The sequence below is a fragment of the Peromyscus maniculatus genome, chromosome 14 (assembly GCF_049852395.1).
Source record: "Peromyscus maniculatus bairdii isolate BWxNUB_F1_BW_parent chromosome 14, HU_Pman_BW_mat_3.1, whole genome shotgun sequence".
NCBI classification, from domain to species: Eukaryota; Metazoa; Chordata; class Mammalia; order Rodentia; family Cricetidae; genus Peromyscus; species Peromyscus maniculatus.
The window spans coordinates 86,303,910-86,322,862 of record NC_134865.1 but is presented as its reverse complement, the minus strand read 5'-3'; the positions used below and the strand labels follow the sequence as shown (position 1 = coordinate 86,322,862).

The 18,953-nt window shown below is 40.2% G+C and overlaps 1 pseudogene and 1 gene segment (V, D, J or C); both read left to right on the top strand.

Moving 5' to 3' along the window:
* The first annotated feature begins 457 nt into the window (after window positions 1-457).
* Window positions 458-911, top strand: LOC121822271 (Ig heavy chain V region 3-6 pseudogene; annotated as a pseudogene).
* Window positions 912-17,799: 16,888 nt separating this feature from the next.
* On the top strand, window positions 17,800-18,344 carry LOC102919086 (immunoglobulin heavy variable 3-73-like). The segment is given in 2 exon segments: window positions 17,800-17,905; window positions 18,010-18,344. Coding segments are annotated over 2 exon segments (381 nt in total).
* Window positions 18,345-18,953: the final 609 nt, after the last annotated feature.

Here is an 18,953-nt window from a genome sequence, read left to right as displayed (position 1 = left end):
CATGACAGTGTGCCAATGTTCCCTCAAACATGGAATCCCATCTCCCGAGTAACAAAAAGGGGAGCTTACTAATCAGAAAGCAGGAGCTCAGGAAGCAAGTGTGAACGAACTTTGGCACTGACATGTGATGGAAAAATACAGGAGGAAAATAATCTAGGTGAGGATATTGGACTAGGAAGTGGAGGTTGGTTATGCCAAGGTGTTTTTTCCTGGGATCCCTGTAGTCCTCATTCTCTCTTGTTCCAGATATAAACTACAGAAAGTCAGGTAGAGTGATGGGCACAGTGTAAGAGACAAATGCAGTAGTTTCTACCCTCCCCATTTATAAAGACAAGGTTGACTCCCCACATGCAAATGCACCTTCTACTTCTAAATTAAATCCCCTCCTGGACTGTGGGATCTCACATCTCTCTCACAGGAAGCTGACCTCTGAGGAAAAGGAGGTGTAGCCTAGAAGATGACACTGTTGGGTCTTCTGTGTCTGGTGACAGCCCTTCCTGGTGAGTGTTACCATTTCATACATGTGTCCATGAGGGGTTGTGACAACCTGTGATTGACACAATTGTCTCTTTTTGTCTGAAGGTATCCTGTCCCAGATACAGCTTCAGGAGTCAGGGCATGGCCTGGTGAAGCCCTCTCAAACACTGTCCCTCACCTGCTCTGTCACTGGTTACTCCATCACCAGTGGTTATGGGTGGAACTGGATCAGGCTGTCCCTGGGGAAGAAGCTGGAGTGGATGGGGTACATAGATTATGGTGGTAGCACCAGCTACAACCCATCCTTCAAGAGCCACATCTCCATCACCAGAGAAACATCCAAGAACCAGTTCTTCCTGCAGCTGAACTCTGTGACCACTGAGGACACTGCCACATATTACTGTGCAAGACACAGTGAGGAGACTTCAGCATGAGCCCAGACACAAACCTCCTTGCAGAGGAGCTCTGGACCAGCAGGGGGCGCTCAGCTCTAACCAAGTCCAGGAATTCAGAGCTAGAAAGAAAAACTCCTGGTTTTCTGGTTTTGCTTCTCATTCCTTAAGGACAAGGAGGCTTTTTGTCATTTTTCTCTCTGATCATGAAAAACTGTGTTTTTTTCTAAAGTCACATTTGCGGTTTCTCATTGTTACTCTCAACATGCTTCGTGGTAATATTTCCTGTCCTTTTGGTTGTGAATCTCTCCTCTACCAGCTGAGCCATCTTTCTGGTCTTAGGAAACTTTTTTAAATGAAAACATCTTTTTGATCCTCACCTGACTTTGGTATCGCAGTAATTGTCCAATTTAGAAATAAATTCTACTTTTGAATTCTCCATAACTTTGACCCTCAGATACATATATATGTCAGACAACGTCTAGATTATTGACACAATGCATTTGCTATTATGCCTAAAAGTAGGTAATAGATGTAGCACAAATCTTAAAAGTTCTTATTAATAATAAAAACCTGGAGCCAGTTATTAGGGTGAACACTGGAAGATCAGAGAAGCAGAACAAGCCACAGCTAACTCGTTTTGCCAGTTCCTCAGCTGATCCTGTTTCCTCAGACTAGAAGTGTCTGTGTCCTCATCCAGAATGAATCTCAGCTGAACTGCTGCTCAAAAGCCTGAAACCTTAACCAGCTAAATGCTTCTAGTTCCGTGATTCATGCCTTATATATCTTTCCTTTTTACCATCATTCCCTGGGATTAAAGGCTGGATTTCTGGGATTAAAGGCATCTGTCACCATGCCTGTCTGTTTCCAATGTGACCTTGAACTCACAGAGATCCAGAGGGATTTCTACCTTTGGAATGCTAGGATTAAAGGTGTGAGTGCCACCATTTTCTATCCTTTGTATCTAGTGGCTGCTCTGTTTCTGATCCCAGATAAGTTTATTTGGGTGCACAATATTTTGAAGAACAAATACCACCCTGACCTTTGTCAATATGCTCAAACTGGACAACAAAGGATATAGCTACCTTTGCTATAACTTGACAATTAACTCAAAATTTTTCTTTTCAGAATAAAGATACCTTCACCCATACCCAGCAGGCAGCAACTTTAAGAACACGACGCACACATTCCCAAAGAGGTGGTGGGGGCCGGTGGGTTTTTTTTTTTTTTGGTCTTTTAATGTGTTTTGGGTCTAGGATAATTTTCAGTGTTTAGGAGGGTTGGTTACAAGTTGTTGTTAAGGGTTAGGAAAAGAGATAAGCAAAGGAGATTAGATTTAAGGTTCTTGTTTAAAGAAGAAGAAGGAGAAGAAGAGGAGGAGGAGGAAGAGGAAGAAGAGGAAAAAGAAAAAGACTAACTAGTTTTAAATACTTTACATTGGATTGGATTTTTTATATTGTATACAAATTATATATATTGAGATTGATATTGTGAGAAAATGCCATACATGTATTTCTAATCTTGTTCAAGATATTGTACATATACGGTTTATTTAACAATATAGTGCAATTTTCTGATCCTTGAATGTTATCATTACCATCTTTTAGGATATAAAGAAATGAAAGTTAATAGTTAGACATTACAATCAAATTTGTAGTCATATTAGGTGTGTTATCAAGATTGAGCAGAAATATTTTAGATAGACAGATCATCTTCAAACCCTTCAGAGATCTTTAGAATATGGCATTTAAAATGTTTTAATAACTTAGAAAATTTTTCTTTTTTTTGTTATGACTATGAGACATGTCAGCTCCTGGCAGTACCAATCTACTTGATAGGAAATATGGGTATTGAAGAAACTGCATATGGAGTTAACTTTCATTGTGGCAAAAGTTAGCCACTGGACAACAAAGTATCCTCAAATTGACTGCTGAGAAACAGGACAAAATGGACAGACAGGACATGAAACAAAGGACTACCTATTCTTGCCAAGACAAGTGTGGCTGTGGCTTTATCAAAAGGGATCTTCTGAGGCCAGGACAATATGGCAACACCCCTGAATTGGCCTTTGCAATCTGGAAAAGGTACAGTGCCCTTTTCTTTGAAGGCAGCTGAACAGGTAATGGGCCGAAGGCTTCTGATATGCAGTGGAACGGCCCCTGAAACAGTTATTCTTGAAGAGTAACTAAACTCACACCTCTCAATAGTAGGGTGGCATTTAATAGAGAGATGTGGAAATGGGATGCTGAGATAAATACACACAACACACACACACACACACACACACACACACACACACACACACACACACAGCCAAGAAGAATGGACAGCTGAATTCAAAAAACATCAAATATTTCCAGAATTTAAAATCCTGAATCATGACAGGACACTAGTGGAATTCAGGTGTTTCTGGTACATGGAATGCTCTCACCCAATGTGAGGTTGAACTGTTGACCTTGTGTAAATCCTACTTCACAAATGAGTCTGTCAGACACACTAAGCTTATAGTCTGAAGATGATGCCCCAGTGCTGTGGAGAAACCTTGGGGGACTGTCCAGGTAGCTGGCTGTTTCTGTCAACTCACAATTTTTTTGGAAGTTGCTTGAATGCACTGCCTGTTTTTATTTTTGTTAGGTAATATTCTTCTTGGGTCTCTGAGGGAGTTGAAGATTAGGTAGTTATATTTGAAGATTAGTTAGTTATATTTGAAGATTAGTTATGGTAGAAAGTGAATTAGGTACATTTTGGACTTACCAAAATAGGATAGATAACGCCATTATTTTCTCTGAATTTGTCAAATACAAATGGACTAGACATTTTTTAGGTATTTATTGCTTGTATATATGGTATATAGTTATTGTACTTTTGTATATAGTTTTTCTTATATTAGTTATTTTTTTCTTTTTATTAAAATAGAAAAGAGGAAATATGGTGATATTTTATTTGTACTGAAATGTGTATGTTAATAAATAAAGTTGCCTGGAGGTCAGAGCTAATAGTAAGCCATAGCAGAAGTCTGGCAGTAGTAGCACACACCCTTAATCCCGATCACATGACAGGGAGATCTCTGTGTGTTCAAGGATACCACCAGCATGAAGACACATGCTTTAATCTCAATAATAACCATAGAAGATCTGTAGGTGTGTATAGATGTGCAGTGATGAGGAGGTCATGTGGCTGGGTTTACAACCAATGAGAAGGCAGAACAGAAAGTCTATAAAAAGACAGAGACATAGGAAGGAGGTCTCTTGCAGAGGGAAGGACAGGAGTGGCAGTGAAGGGTAAGGTTTTTAGCACTTAGCTATTACTCTGACTTCTTGGGCTCTCATCTCTGCATTGGCTCTGTGTTTCTTATTTAACAAGACCGTTACATCTACAAATAGACTTAAATGGGGGTCCATGCATCACTGCAGCTGGATTACCAATCCTGTACTACTGAGTAAAGATTTGCTGAGGACAACTATGCATGGCTGAGGTACAATGACTCTGCTGTAAGAGGGTTACTCTCTCAAAATTGGAATATTTTGTACAAAAATACGTAATTTGCATTGTGATTCAAAACATCTTATTAAACAAATACTCATGAGTTTACACTGATATGATTTTTAAATATGTCAGTGAAGAATCCACCTGTGATATAGAAAACAACTATAAGTTACGTGTGCAGATACACCTGGGCCTGCACCATTACTGTTTAATCTGTGATTTGTGATCTCCTCCTACAGAGTTTCATGGTAATAGAAACTGAATCCAAGTGCAGACACTAAAACACAGTGCCTCATCCAAGAGGTCATATAAAATCAGCAGAGTTAATGGCCTTATAGCACGAGACCCCATTCAGTTACCAAGATTGACATTCAGTTCTGTGATGTTTTGTCTAGTTCTGAATGGCAATTAGGGAAATTCTAGACAAACCCAAGATGAAATATAATGTGTAAAATTATCCTTGAACTCTCAGAATCCCAAAGATGATGGCACATTGTGCATTGTGGTGGGAGTCCCTAAAATCCTGCACTGCACAGCTGCCTCTCCAGTGTGCAGAGGTGTTTTCCCTAAGGACACCCACAGCACAAAGAACAGGCACAAAGAACTAGGGACTCAAATATGAGATTTCTGGAGATGAAGAAGTAGATGGACATCCAACCAGGCCAGACAGGACTCACAGACTGTCCTCCATTGGAAGGATTCTCTAATGACGGCCATGCTTCCAACTAAAAGGTGCAAAGAGATGGGAGGAAGTCATAGCCTGGAGGATGAAGAAAGGAGTGGAGGCCATCTTCATGTTCACAGAGCAATGTCTGGATGACATGATCCACATGATTTCTAATTTGTATGTGAGATGGTTAAAATTTCAGGGACCAAGAAACCATACCTGAGGTCTGTGAGGTCTGTGCCTCTAGTTCTTCTAGACAACACCAGGTAAGTCACCCTGTCTGGGATCAACAATTGACCTGTAGTCTGCTCACCTTTTATATCCTCCAGCAACTCCACAGAGAAGATTAGCACCCGGTCTCAGACTGAAAGCTGACCCTGACTGAAGAGCCCTCCTCTCCTTCTGACAGAGTCCCCATCAAAGTGTGTGTGTCCTGGCACTGCTTTTCTGCCTTGTGAATGTTCCCTACAGTGAGTGTCACAGCATTTAAGCAGAGGAAACTCAGCATGCAGCCCATAGTTTGTGTTCATGATTGATGGTGGTTTTCACTATTCTCAGGTGCATTGTTCCAATTGAAGCTGCAGGAATCATATTTGTCCTCATAAAACCCTTGCAGACCCTGTCACTGGCCTCTATTTTCTGGATTCTATGTAAACAACCATCATACTCACTGGGTCATCATACTAACAGCATCCAAGAAATCCTTAGAGTATGCTGGCACTGTACCATGGAGTACTGGAGACACAGTTTGTAACTGGGGTTTCAATTCCAGCATCTGTATCAGTAGCCATACATCCAATAAAAAAGTTTCCTTAAATCTGCACTATTGGAGGATTTATTAAGGAAAATCCACATAGTTAAAAAGGAGGTTTATTTTGGGGGTAACTTACAGTTAGGAATGGGGTTGGTTACAGGATCTGAGAGAAGTGAGGTGCAGTCAAGATGGGTTTTCTGGAGAATTCTGTTTGGTCTCTCATCCAGCATCCAGAATCACCAGGAACCAAAAAAGTCAGCATATCTGGATCTCAGGTTGTAAGGACTCCTGTCTCGGCCCTGCCTTAGGGGCAGCTGATAGGTAGGTATGACAGTTACCAGAAGACTCATTGAGAGTAGTACTTCCAGATCAAACCCGGAAGAGCTACCCTCTACTCTGCACCATCTGCAAAGTCTCACTGTGCTAGAGGCATGGGAGGAGACTTCAGTGTAAACTCAGAGGAGCTTGGCACAATAGTAGGCACTTAACAACTACTGAAGCTACTCAGAACTACTAGATGTCCCTCATATCATAGGCAGTTCTGAACTTCCACCATGGGCTTCCTCACAAACAAGTACATAGTATGAATTCTAATTGTTCTTAATAATAAAAACCCAGAGTCAGATAGAGTGGTAAATGATGAAAGATCACAGACACAAAGGAGCAACCAGTCATGGTCAACTCTTACCTCACCAACTCCTCAGCCAAAAGAGAGCAAGCTCCAGTCTCTGCCTGCCTTATATTCCTGTCTCTGCTCAGCCATATCACTATCAGATTCTTTCTTCCATGGGCTGGGACTAAAGGTATGTGCCACCACGGCTGGGCCTCTGTGGGTAACTACTGGCTAGGTCTGCCCTCTGATGTACAGGTAAGCTTTATTTGTTAGAGCACAATGTATCACCACAAAAAGCATATGTCTGTTTATATTTTACAATATGTGGTTTCCCCTTCCTGATCATAAAAATCTTCTAGAGAAACTTTACTATGTCATAGTCTATGACAATTGCTATTGGCTTAATTTCTAATAAGCATATCATTATTTTGCCATGGTGCATCTCAGTTATCCATTTGCAACGTAATACTGGATTTAATAAACTTAAAAATAAAACTTTTCATGTTTTTCAAAAGTTCTGTAATTTTAAGACTAGATGATGATAGGTTCACTTAGAAATCACAGGAAGATGTAAACAATTTAAAAAACTTTCAATTTATTTCATACCATGGGGAATAATATACAGAACTTCCATGAATGAATGTTACTACCCCAGGTACGGGAGGGGAGATATCTACTCTTACAGCTTCCAATATGTTACTTCTCTAATAGGGTAGAAGTAATTAACATTTTTCACACAATGCTAAGAAACTTGCATCCTTGTAAAGATTACTTTCTGCCCCCACATCCCATGTAATATTTTTTTGAAGATGGTTCTTATCCCCTCAGCTTGTGGACAATTCTGAGTGATCACTGTGCACATGTCAGCTGAGGTCATTTACTGTCTCTGTTCTAAATCTCTTCCATTGGCAAAAGAGTTCCTTCTCACAGTTTGCAGCATTTTTCTCCTCTTTTCTTGTTAACATTGGCTCCATGATTCCTATGATGGAAGAACTCTGTGTTTCTGCTGAAGGCAAGAAAGCTGGAATGTTTCACCTGAGGGTTAGAGAAGCATCACTGGGAGAAGTGATGTTTGGTGCTGGCTCAGTTGTGCTATAGATTTAGGAATCTGTAAAAGGAAAAGAGATTCTAGCAATCTAGACCTGAGCCATCTCTGGATGCTATTATAGTGACTTCAGCTATGAACCAAGATATATTGGGGAACAAACAACTACAGAATATGGGATTACTGACACCCAGACAAACACAAAACATTGAAAATCACAGTGTGAATGTGAAAACCAAGGGATCTACACTCTGCTAATAATGCCAAGGTTAAAGTTGGCCGACATAGATGCCAGTGACATGTGATGACCACTGTGAACCTGCAGGATGGGCAAACTATAGACACAAGGAGTCTCTGGATTAGATTCTCAAATATCTCTCAGATATACTGAAGAAAAGAAACAAATGTATGCTGGGCAGTGATGGCACATGCCTTTTAATCCCAGCACTCAGAAGGCAGAGCCAGGCTGATCACTGTGAGTTACAGGCCAGCCTTCCTACACAGAGAGCAAAACTACACAGAGAAGCCCTGTGTCAAAAAAAAAAAAAAGGACATGTATGAGCAATATTTAATGAATGAGAAAGGAGCTTTTCCTCCTAGGATTTAGGCAAATGATTCTTCAACAATGATATGAGTCCAGTTGATACAAACCTTATAAGCACCAGAACTTACTTACCAAGCAGGATTTCCTGATTATGATCAAGGAGAAATGAATTTAATGAGACCAAGATGGAGGGGGTCACAGCAAGACTGAAGCTGTGACAAGCTAATTATGACTATTCTGATTTTACATACTATTATTAGCATAATTGCTGTGGGCCACAGGAATATTATAAGAACTCAGCTGGTTATGGCAAAGTCACTACCTGGAGGAATCAGGGAATTCCTCCAGAGGAAGCCAAATCCCAAAGAGTTTTTGGTGTTACTTGGCTTGTTATATATCAGCTGTATTCTGTTATGAAAATCATGTGTTCCTTCATAGTTTTCCCAATTGATTTTTCCCTAAGAAGGGCTAACAATGTGGACTGATCACTCTCTAGACATACACATTCCAGGCATTTGGAGAACAGCCTCAGGAAAGGCTTTCTCTGGAATCAGATATCTCCCCTAGCCACTTTCAAGGACTAAGGAGACATCACCCAGGTGGTCACCCAATTTCTGAGGATTAACAGTGATAACAACCCACAGGCGAGTCTCCTGACTTAAGGTAAATTCCACAAGGGGACACCGACTAGGTCAGGTAGACATTAAGTAATAGCTTTACACAATTTAGCTCAGACCCCTCCTTTCTTACAGCCTTACTAACTTTATAGACCTCTAACTACTTACCTAACCACTTCTAGGAATATTTAGATAAACATCTAGCTGTACACAGGTTGCCTAGCGACTGAGCACACTTTCCCCCACCCTGCAGAAAAATGGCAGATAGCTTGGACAGACAGGAGCTATAGGAAAAAAGAAGACAGTTTTATTTCTCCCATTGACCTAGCAACTTATAGATTCTTAACACTTTCTACCAACCATGTTTAAGATTATAGTTGAGTACATAAGAGCCCTCTTCTTAGATATTACCTGAATTTAGCCTTTAGTTAATTCATTTCCCCATTGGTCACTTCCCTTTGGGGTTGCAAGTGATAATTAACGGTTATTGCCTCCCTGTGTGATTCTTATCACCCCTCCATTTGACCCTGGAAGCCTGGTTTTGCACTGCTAAGGGAATACTGCTTGTAAGTGTATATATACCAGGATTCCCAGGACACAGAGGGACAGAGAAGAGAGAAGAGAATGGAAGAACTAGATGGGTAAGAACTTGAGAGGAACAAACTGAGATGGGAGAGGAGTAGATTGAAGGGCTACAGCAGAGTACTAGAGGAACGAGATGGAAGATGAGGAAGAGCCAGATGAGAGAGAAGGAGACGCGAGAGGAGATGATATGGGAAGGAACAAGATGGATGAGAACCTAGAAGGGACAGAACTAGATGAAGGAATTAAGATAGAACCTAGAGGGGACAGTAGATAAATATAGAGAGAAATCAGGCAAGAAAGGAGCTAGACATGAACTGAACTGAAGCTGTGTATAAAGGATGTTATGCCAGAGGAATGAAAGCAAGTGGACTATAGAACTCGGTGTGCTGAGATTATATTTCCTGATAATAGTCCTTGCCGTTAGTAGTTCTCTCTCCTGAGCCCCTGGGATGTATAATATTGAGGATGGTTCCTTTAGTATAATACAAGACATAATAAGAGTGTAAAAGATTTAAGTAAGTTCAGCATAAGTCATGACATACCAACCTGCAGGGGAGCTCAGGACCAACATTAGGCACAGTGTAGCCAATAATCAACAGGGTAGAAAAGACATGAGGAGTGGAGGGGACTTTTAAGCCTCTGTGGAATCCCTTCCTAAAATCTGTTAGCTGAACAACATCTGCTGCCGTTGATATGTGAAGTCTCCAAGTTCAAACACATTAAATTATTTGTTAAATCTTGGACAGACATTTATTTGTTTCATTTATTTTATTAAGATTTATCTATTTATTTTTCATTTTTTATATAGTCTGATTACATTTTCCATGCACAAATCCTCTCTAATCTATTGGTGAAATTATTAAGGCCACTCCACTTAGTTAAAAGGAAGTTTTATTTAGTGGGCAATTTACAAAAAGAGAAAGGTAGGTCGCGGAGTCTGGGGAAGGTGTATCGCAGTCCAGTGGTGTTCTCTGGAGATCTGCTTGGTCCATCTCCCCCGTTCAGGGTCCTGGCACAGAGAGAGCGCTTGCCCAACCAGCTCTTGGGTCTCCAGGCGTCTCTCCTGGCCCCGCCTCATAGGCGTGACAGTTGCCAGAGTCTCAATGGGGGTTGGAAATTCGAGATCCAAGCTGGAATGGCTACCCACTACACTAATCCTTCCAACATGCCTACCACTCAACTCTACATCCATTCTTTCTCTCTATAGAAAACAAACAAATAGGCAAAAAAGAAAAGGATTGTTTAAAAATAATTAAAAACACCAGGAACATACACCTGTGTTCTGCTGGAAAAGCAAATATTAATTGCTTCTACATGAAAAAAGATTAGAAATTCTCCTAATTTAGGTGTTTTTGAAATTTCCATTCACTGGTGTTCTTATCACTACCACCACCTGTAAATCTTTGCCAGCAAAAAGACCTAATGTGTCCTATTCGAATTCTATTTTTTCAATTGAGGGACTAGTCCTTGATGTTAAACCCACAGAGCCTACACAGGTCTCAGAAATGGCTGCTTAATCAGACAGGGTTAGGAGAATTTGGTCCTCAGCATCCTGCTGCCTGCCCTAGGTTTCCTCTCCCTCTTTCTCCAGCTGGACTAGGTCCTTATCTAAGAAGTGTCCTGCCTCATGAATATGCAAATCATGTGAGTCTATGGTGGTAAAACAGGGATGTCCACACTAAAAAATCAACATAGGATCAGTGTCCTCTCCACAGTTTCTGAGCATACAAGGTACTGACCAAGAAATGAAGCTGGATCATCCACGTCCTGGTGGCAGCAGTTACAGGTAAGGGGCTCCCAAGTTCCTGACTTGAGGAGGGGCCATACACAAACATAACTGTGACATCCATTCTTCCTTTCTCCTCACAGGTGTCCACTTCCAGGTCCATCTGCAGCAGTCTGGGACTGAACTGGGGAGGCCAAGAATCTCTAGGAAGATGTCTGCCAAGGCTTCTGGCTATACCTTCAGTAGGTACCCTATCACCTGGGTGAAACACAGTCCTGGACAGAGCATGGAGTGGATTGGATGGACTGGTACTGGATATGACAATACTGAGTATAATCAGATAAGTTCCAGGGCAAGGCCACACTGACTGTAGATATACCCTGTAGCACAGACTACATTTTCCTTAGCAGTATGACCTCTGAGGACTCTGCTGTTTATTCCTGTGCAAGACACAGCTATGCAACCCACATCCTGAGTGTGTCTGTAATCCTGGAGGAGCAGGAAGTTGCCCTGGGACTGAAATAACAGCAAAAATTAGCCTGGAGACTTACACAGAAATAATCATTCTGAGTGTCCCCTTTTCAGCCTCCTCCTCACAATTGTATATAGTGTCTGTCAATGTTTCAAAAGAAGATCTGAGGATAAAGTGATGCTGGTTAAAGATGCCCCCTACAGTATAACATACCTTGACTATTTCTCTGTCATTGACCACTTCCATTGACATGCCTCTTCTTTAATGAAACAAAAAAGAGCAAGCTGTGGCAATATATTATCATATATACATACTTATATCTATAACTATATATATATATATATAACTGTCTATATATATATATATATCCTTTAAATACAAAAAATTAGAACTGTTGATGATGTAGCTTGGAATACCTATAATATGAATTTGTCTAGAAAAATACTAATCAACAATTGTACCTGAAGTTTTTTTCTGGTACTGCTCAGCTGCACAGACCCCACAACCGCTTATAAAATAACCACTCAGAAGATTATATTAACTAAAACTGTTCAGCCATTAGCTCATGCCTATCAGTGAGTAGCTCTTACATTTAAACTCAGCCCATATCTTTTAATCTATATGTTGCCACATGTTCCACGGCTTTACCTGTGTGCTATTACATGCTGTCCCCTGGATGGTGGGCTTGCAAATGCTGACTCAGCCTTCCTCTTCCCAGAATTCTCCTTGTCTGTTTATCTTGTCTATGCTTCCTGCCTGGCTACTGGCCAATCATTTTTTTTTATTTATCAACTATTCAAAACCAACACAGTCACAGCATACAGAACATCCTACAGCAAACAGTATCAGGAAAAAACAAACAAACAAACAAAAACCTCTTTAAAAGTTCAGTTTGATGTACTTAAAACCACAACAAATACTTTGTTGGAAGGTATGCCATAGATTTCGGAAGAGTCACTTTATTTTTCCTCATAAATCTAATTTTATGTTTTCATTAATAGGTAAATCTAATCCTGAATTGCTTTTGGTAGTAGTAATGAAATTTCTTAATGTTTTAGAAATGAAGCTGAATGTTGTGTTGTGGAGTCCTAGGGTGTGGAGTCGGTTACTTTGGCAACTCCACTGGTATCCTATTAGATATCATTGGGACCAGGGCAGTAAGATTCTAACCAGGCAATGTAAGATGCCTGTCCATGTTGTAAGGAGCTCTGGGTGCTCCTCACCCTGCTGCATGAAATTGGACTGTGTTTATCACAAGTTCTAGATGGACATTGATTGATATTGACTGGACGTCAGTGTATGGTGCATGATCCCCCACCAACACACACACACACACACACACACACACACTCAATGGAGAGAGAGAGAGAGAGAGAGAGAGAGAGAGAGAGAGAGAGAGAGAGAGAGAGAGAGGTGGACGGAGGAGAGTTCCCCAGAGAACATCGCCGGACTACTGCTGCGTCTTTCCCAGAACCATCAACCTACCTATTCCTTCATTTGTAAGTTATGCCATTAAATAAATCTTCTTTTAACTACGTGGAGTGGCCTTAATAATTTCACCAATATGTTCTCCATGTTAAATTTGGTTGTGTTGCCTTGAAAAATGCCATAAAGGTAGGTAATTAGCTAGGCATTTTAGTGTACAATTTTAATCCTGGCACTTAGAAGGTAGAAGCTGGGAGAGCTGTGTGACTTAGAGGCTAGCCTGGTTTATATATTGAGTTTCAGAATAGCTAGAGCTATATAGTGAGACCCTATCTCTACAAAACAAAAAAAAAGTTAAAACAGAAGGACACATACACACACACACACACACACACACACACACTCACACACACACACACACACTCACAGAGAGACAGAGACAGAGAGAGAGGAAGAAAGAAAGAGAGAGAGAGAGAAAGAAAGAAAGGAAGGAAGGAAGGAAGGAAGGAAGGAAGGAAGGAAGGAAGGAAGGAAGGAAGGAAGAAAGAAATATGGAAGGAAAATTTTGCTTTTAAAGGCAGCAAGGCTCACTTAGGACCTGTCTTGCTGTTTTGATTCTGTCATAATTTCACAAATCTGAATCTAATAATTTCTGAAAGGCATTCATTTGCTTTTGTTTTCTTTTAATTAGAAGAACACTTTCATCTGGGCTATGCAATGGGTGAATGTCAGGAACAAAATAATTCTGCCATTGATAGCAATATGCAATCTGACTATTTTTATTACAGCAGTAACAAAACAAAAAACAAACAGCACAGTGAGATTCTCTCCTTTAAACGTTGTTTTTGTTTGTTTGTTTGTTTGTTTTACTCAGATTAATGGCCAACATGTTGTGGAAAAAAGAACTAGTGACTAGAAAACTCAATTTGCTTCCCATATGACCTGGCCATTCTCACATCCATTAGCACCCTGAGTTTGAGAACTGATTGGGATATTTGTTTGACTGCCAGTACATTTATTTTCATCTGAGAATTTATTGACACAGTTCATCATTATCCTTCCATATACCCTGGGCCTTTTCCAAAGTATCAAAAGATAATCAGGGAAGGTCTCTTGTACCAGTTAAAGGTGGGCAGCATTTTTTGTACTCTGAGGCCTAGTATCTTCCCACTGTCCTCTGTGAAACATAAAGTATCAACAACATCATGAACTCTCTTGTTCAAATACAAAGCATAGAGTTAGGATAGAAAGGGAAGAGAGGTTCTCTTATCTGTGAATGAGGAGTTCCATCAACAGAAATACTAAGAATGCTCTGAATATTGGGTTATTGTTAGATTTGAACTGACTGGACCCATGTAAGGTTCATAGTGCTAACTTCATTTGGGTCAGGCTGCATTTTGCAAGGAGAGTCAAAGCTCCCATCCTCCACAGAATTCCATCTTATGGCTGCCCTGATCCATTAAAGTAACACAAGTTTCCTAGGACAACCTTCCTGACCTGTACAGGAATGCTGAGAGAGTATAAAACTGCCTACAATCATTTCAGAGCAATTCCTACACTGGAGTGTGATTAATCAATTGCAGAAAATATTCTGTCAAAGTAAACAAAGGGTGACACAGTCTGATAGTGTATTTTATGATTTTCAAAAGACATCAAGGACATATGAGCAATAACATTGCTAAATACTTTTGCCATTAGACAACAAAAAGGAAAACAAATTTAAACTCGTTATGCAGAGCCTTAAGTGCAGGTTTAGAGAGCCCTGCAAAGGTGTTTCCTGACTCCAGTCAGAATTTTAACCATATACAAGGCCCAGGGCACCATCACCTAGAAAGATACAAGAGCTGTCATGGAGAAGTTGAGTAGTTCCTAGAATACATGTCACTCTACTGGGGATGCCACAATAGCAGATGAGACTCAGATCAAAGTCCCTCCAATCACCTCGAAGACAATTCATCTCATAGAAGAATGAATTCCTCTCCAGGAAAACAAGGACCTGGCAATCTTGTCTATTGGAGAGTCAATTTCAAGGTTCTTCATGCTGACTCTCACCCCCAATCAGTGCAGAGTGTCCTGTCCTGGGGAGGAGGCAAGACTGAAGAGATGGAAGAAGATTAGAGCCCAGCCCCAGAGTGGAGGCTCTAGATTACTCTACACCTATTGTTACTCACAAACTTGAATCCTTTATTATTTTATAAATGTTTAAAAGAGAGACCTGAGGTAAAGGACTGCCTCATGAAACATAGTCTTCATCAGAGTAATAAGTAATTTAAAAATTAATAAAAATAGAATGGTTCAAGTTTTTGAAAGTTGTTTATAGAAAAGTAATAGTGAAAAGAATTTGCATGTCATTGTTGTTCAATAATGGGAATCACACACCAGTAGTTTTGCATGAATCAACACTAAGCTACATCCGTGAAAACTATTTTTTCCACATACTATCTAGATACAACAGTCATTAAACTTTGCTATTCCTTCTGAAATTATCAAAATTGTATAAAATTGGCATCTTGTCAAAGAAAACAAAATAAGTCTTGAAATATATCAGAAATACATGATGAATAATATGTAGTTCTTTAATTCTTTCCCTATTGTTCAGTTTTTTCTCATTCATTTGCTCTAGGCACTCATATATCTAATACTTTTACCACAAAACTCCTAATACAGCAGCAGAAAATGCATACAAGGCCTCCCTATGCTCATGAAATCCAGCCCATCCCTAACCCTGCAGCTCTTGCTGAGGAGCCCAGCTGTAGATTCAAAGATCTTTCCATTCAGTAATAGCCCTGAACAAAAGTCACCCACCAAGGAGTTGCATGTGAGAGATTTCCTTGTTACTTCTAAAATTTTTGGAAGGGGCATTTATAACACCCTTTATTAACAAATAATTAAATACAATAAATAAAAAAGAAATTGAAAATGAAGTACAAACAGAAACAGTATGTACTCACTCATAAGTGGATGCTAGATGTAAAGCACAGAATAATCAGACTACAAACCATAGCTCCAGAGAAGCTACGAAACATGGAGGTCCCTAAGAGGGATGTATGTATTGCCCTGAAATTAGAAATAGATGAGTTCTCCTTAGTAAATTGCAGGTGAGGGGAGCAATAGAGGGTAGGGGATTGGGGATGAGAACATGAGGGAACAGGATGGTCCAGCTGAGGGAGGATGGAGTGAGAGAGCAATGAAAGAGATATCTTGAGAGAGGGAGACATTTTAGAGTTAGGAATAAACCAGGTGATAGGGAAAAAAAATCCCAGAAATCCACAAGGATGATTCCAGATTAGACTACTATGGAAAGGGTGCCTAAACTGCCTACCCCAGTAATCAGATTGATGAATACCCTAACTGTCATCATAGAGGCCTCATTCAGTAACTGATTGAAGCAGATGCAGAGATCCACAGCCACACACTAGGCTGATATCTGGGAATCCAGTTGAGAAGAGTCAGGAGGGATTATAGCAGCAAAGGAGGTCAAAATCATTATGGGGAAATCTACAGACACATAAAGTATCCAAGTAGTGGGAACTCATGAACTTTAGCCTGACAGTTGAGGAGCCTGAATGAGACCAGACCAAGTCCACTGCATATGGGAGACAGTTGGGTAACTTGAACTGTCTGTAGGGCCCCTGGCAGTGGGAACAGGTTCCCTGGTGTATGAGCTGGCTTTTTGGAGCACATTGCCTATGGTGGGATGCCTTGCTCGGGCTTGATGCATGGTGTGGGGCTTGTTCCTGCCTCACCTGAATGTACCAGGCTTTACTTTTAAAATTCTTTAATTAAATTTTTTTGAGAATTTCTTATCCTGCCTATTTACCCATCAATATCCCTACTCAAATTCTTCCCACATCCAACTCTCACTCGCTCTCAAATTCTAGCTTATTTAACTTTAACTTATAGTTTTTAAGTCATTCTCTCCGTCTCTCTGTCTCTGTTTTTGTCTCTGTCTCTGTTTTTGTCTCTGTCTCTGTCTCTCTGTCTCTGTCTCTGTCTCTGTCTCTCTCTCTCTCTCTCTCTCTCTCTCTCTCTCTGTGTGTGTGTGTGTGTGTGTGTGTGTGTGTGTGTGTGTGTGTGTGTGTAACATTGACCTTAGTTGGTAGTGAAAGAAAGGCATGCCCTTGAGGATCCAGAGAGCAGAAGGATATGGTGTGGTAGTAAATAGACCCACTGGTTGTTTTAGGGAGGTCACAGATGTGCTGGGAATACCTTTGTGATGGGAAAGGGTAGGTCTGTATGGTAGGTGGGGTAGATCAGCTCTGGAAGAGCTAAATGGTAAATACAGGACATCAAGATGTGTTTTTATCATTATTCAAAGAATAATCTTAGGTAGTACAGTATTAGTTCTTTAATTTTGGAGGCGTCTATCAGAGACATTTATGTATGATATACTGTACTTCTAACTTATGGTTTGGCCACATTTTGTTAATTCAATTTAATGCCTGTGTTCATTATTCACTGAAACTTATGACATGCCTTGACTAATTATATTTTAGTTTTCTTTTCTAAATTTCCTATAAATTATTTAATAATTTAAGAAAAGTCAGGAAAAGGGTTTACAATACAGAGCATAATACAAGAAGGCTGAAAACTTACATTTCTATGTTAAAACACAAATTCATACTAAGTAAATTTTCTTTTTTGATTCCTTTCTTCTTCTCTACTCTTTTGACAAACAGTTTCATATACCCCAAGCATAACACAAACCTTTGGTTCTCTGGCCCTATCCTCTTGCCTATCATAAAATGGTGGGCATGAGCACAGGGCTTCAGACATACAAAAAACACTCTATCAAATAAGCTGTGCCCAGGACAATAAATCATACTTCAGTGCTTTCAATGAAATTTTGGTCTTTATTTCATCTCAGACTTGCATCATGGTTTGTCTTCACTAAGGCTCTTGCTTCTGAGCTCATGATATAGCAGGAAGATATGCAAATTATGTTCCCCTCTGCTCATGAAAACCAGCCCTGACCCTACAGCTCTGACAGAGGTACCAGCTCTGTACTCACAGGTCTTCCCATTTATTGATCATCACATAACACAGAACATCTAACATGGAGTTGAGACTGAGCTGGGTTTTCTTTGTTGCTCTTTTAAAAGGTAACTTATTGATAAGGAAAGATATTCAATGCTTGAGTGGACATGAGTGAGAGGGACAGTGGACATTTGTGAGTGTTTACTGACAGGATTCTCTACTTTTGCAGGTGTCCAGACTGAGGTGCAGCTGGTGGAGTCAGGGGGAGGCTTGGTGCAGCCTGGAGGTTCCCTAAAACTCTCCTGTGCAACTTCTGGATTCACTTTTACTGACTACTGGATGAACTGGGTCCGTCAGGCTCCAGGGAAAGGCTTGGAGTGGGTTGGTGTAATTAAACACAAACCAGATAACTATGCAACAACCTATGCGGAGTCTGTGAAAGGCAGATTCACCATCTCAAGAGATGATTCCAAAAGCAGCATCTACCTGCAAATGAACCGTTTAAAAGTGGAAGACACCGCCATTTATTACTGTACTAGTAACACAGTGAGAGATCTTCAGTGAGAACCCTGACACAAACCTCCTCCCTGGAGCAGTGCCCAGAACCAGCAGGGGGCGCAGAGAGCACATGAAGAAAAGGGACAGTGCAGGAACAGGTTAAGACATAACTGAGTTGTGCTTTATGTGGTCACAGTTGTCACCTCATATACTGATTCCTCAGAATGTTCTCCTGTCCATTTTTATGTTCTGTGAAGTCTGTGATAATTGAATTCTCTTTTGTCATAATTTAGGATATATATATATAAAACAGTCTAACATAAATTACATGTAAAAAAATCACCTCTGATAGCAGAAATGTTTCTGATGATGTCAAAGAATCAAATGTTAAGAAAGGTCTCCAGTATTCCTGATGATTTTCACAGCAAAGCCTTATCAGTATTCTGAATAGGACAGTGTTTGAGATTAGTTGAATCATGAGGGATATGAGGTCATACTCAGTAACCTACATCCCTAATAGGTTTCAAGTCTTTCTGCTTCCATAAGAACTATGCACAGATATGTTCTGTTTTTATTTCTAGCTGATTCAGTTACTTAATCTATAACTTTCATCATCGTATCTCCCACTACATTTTGTTCACCTAACTTCTTGTCTTTGTTATTAAACAGACATGA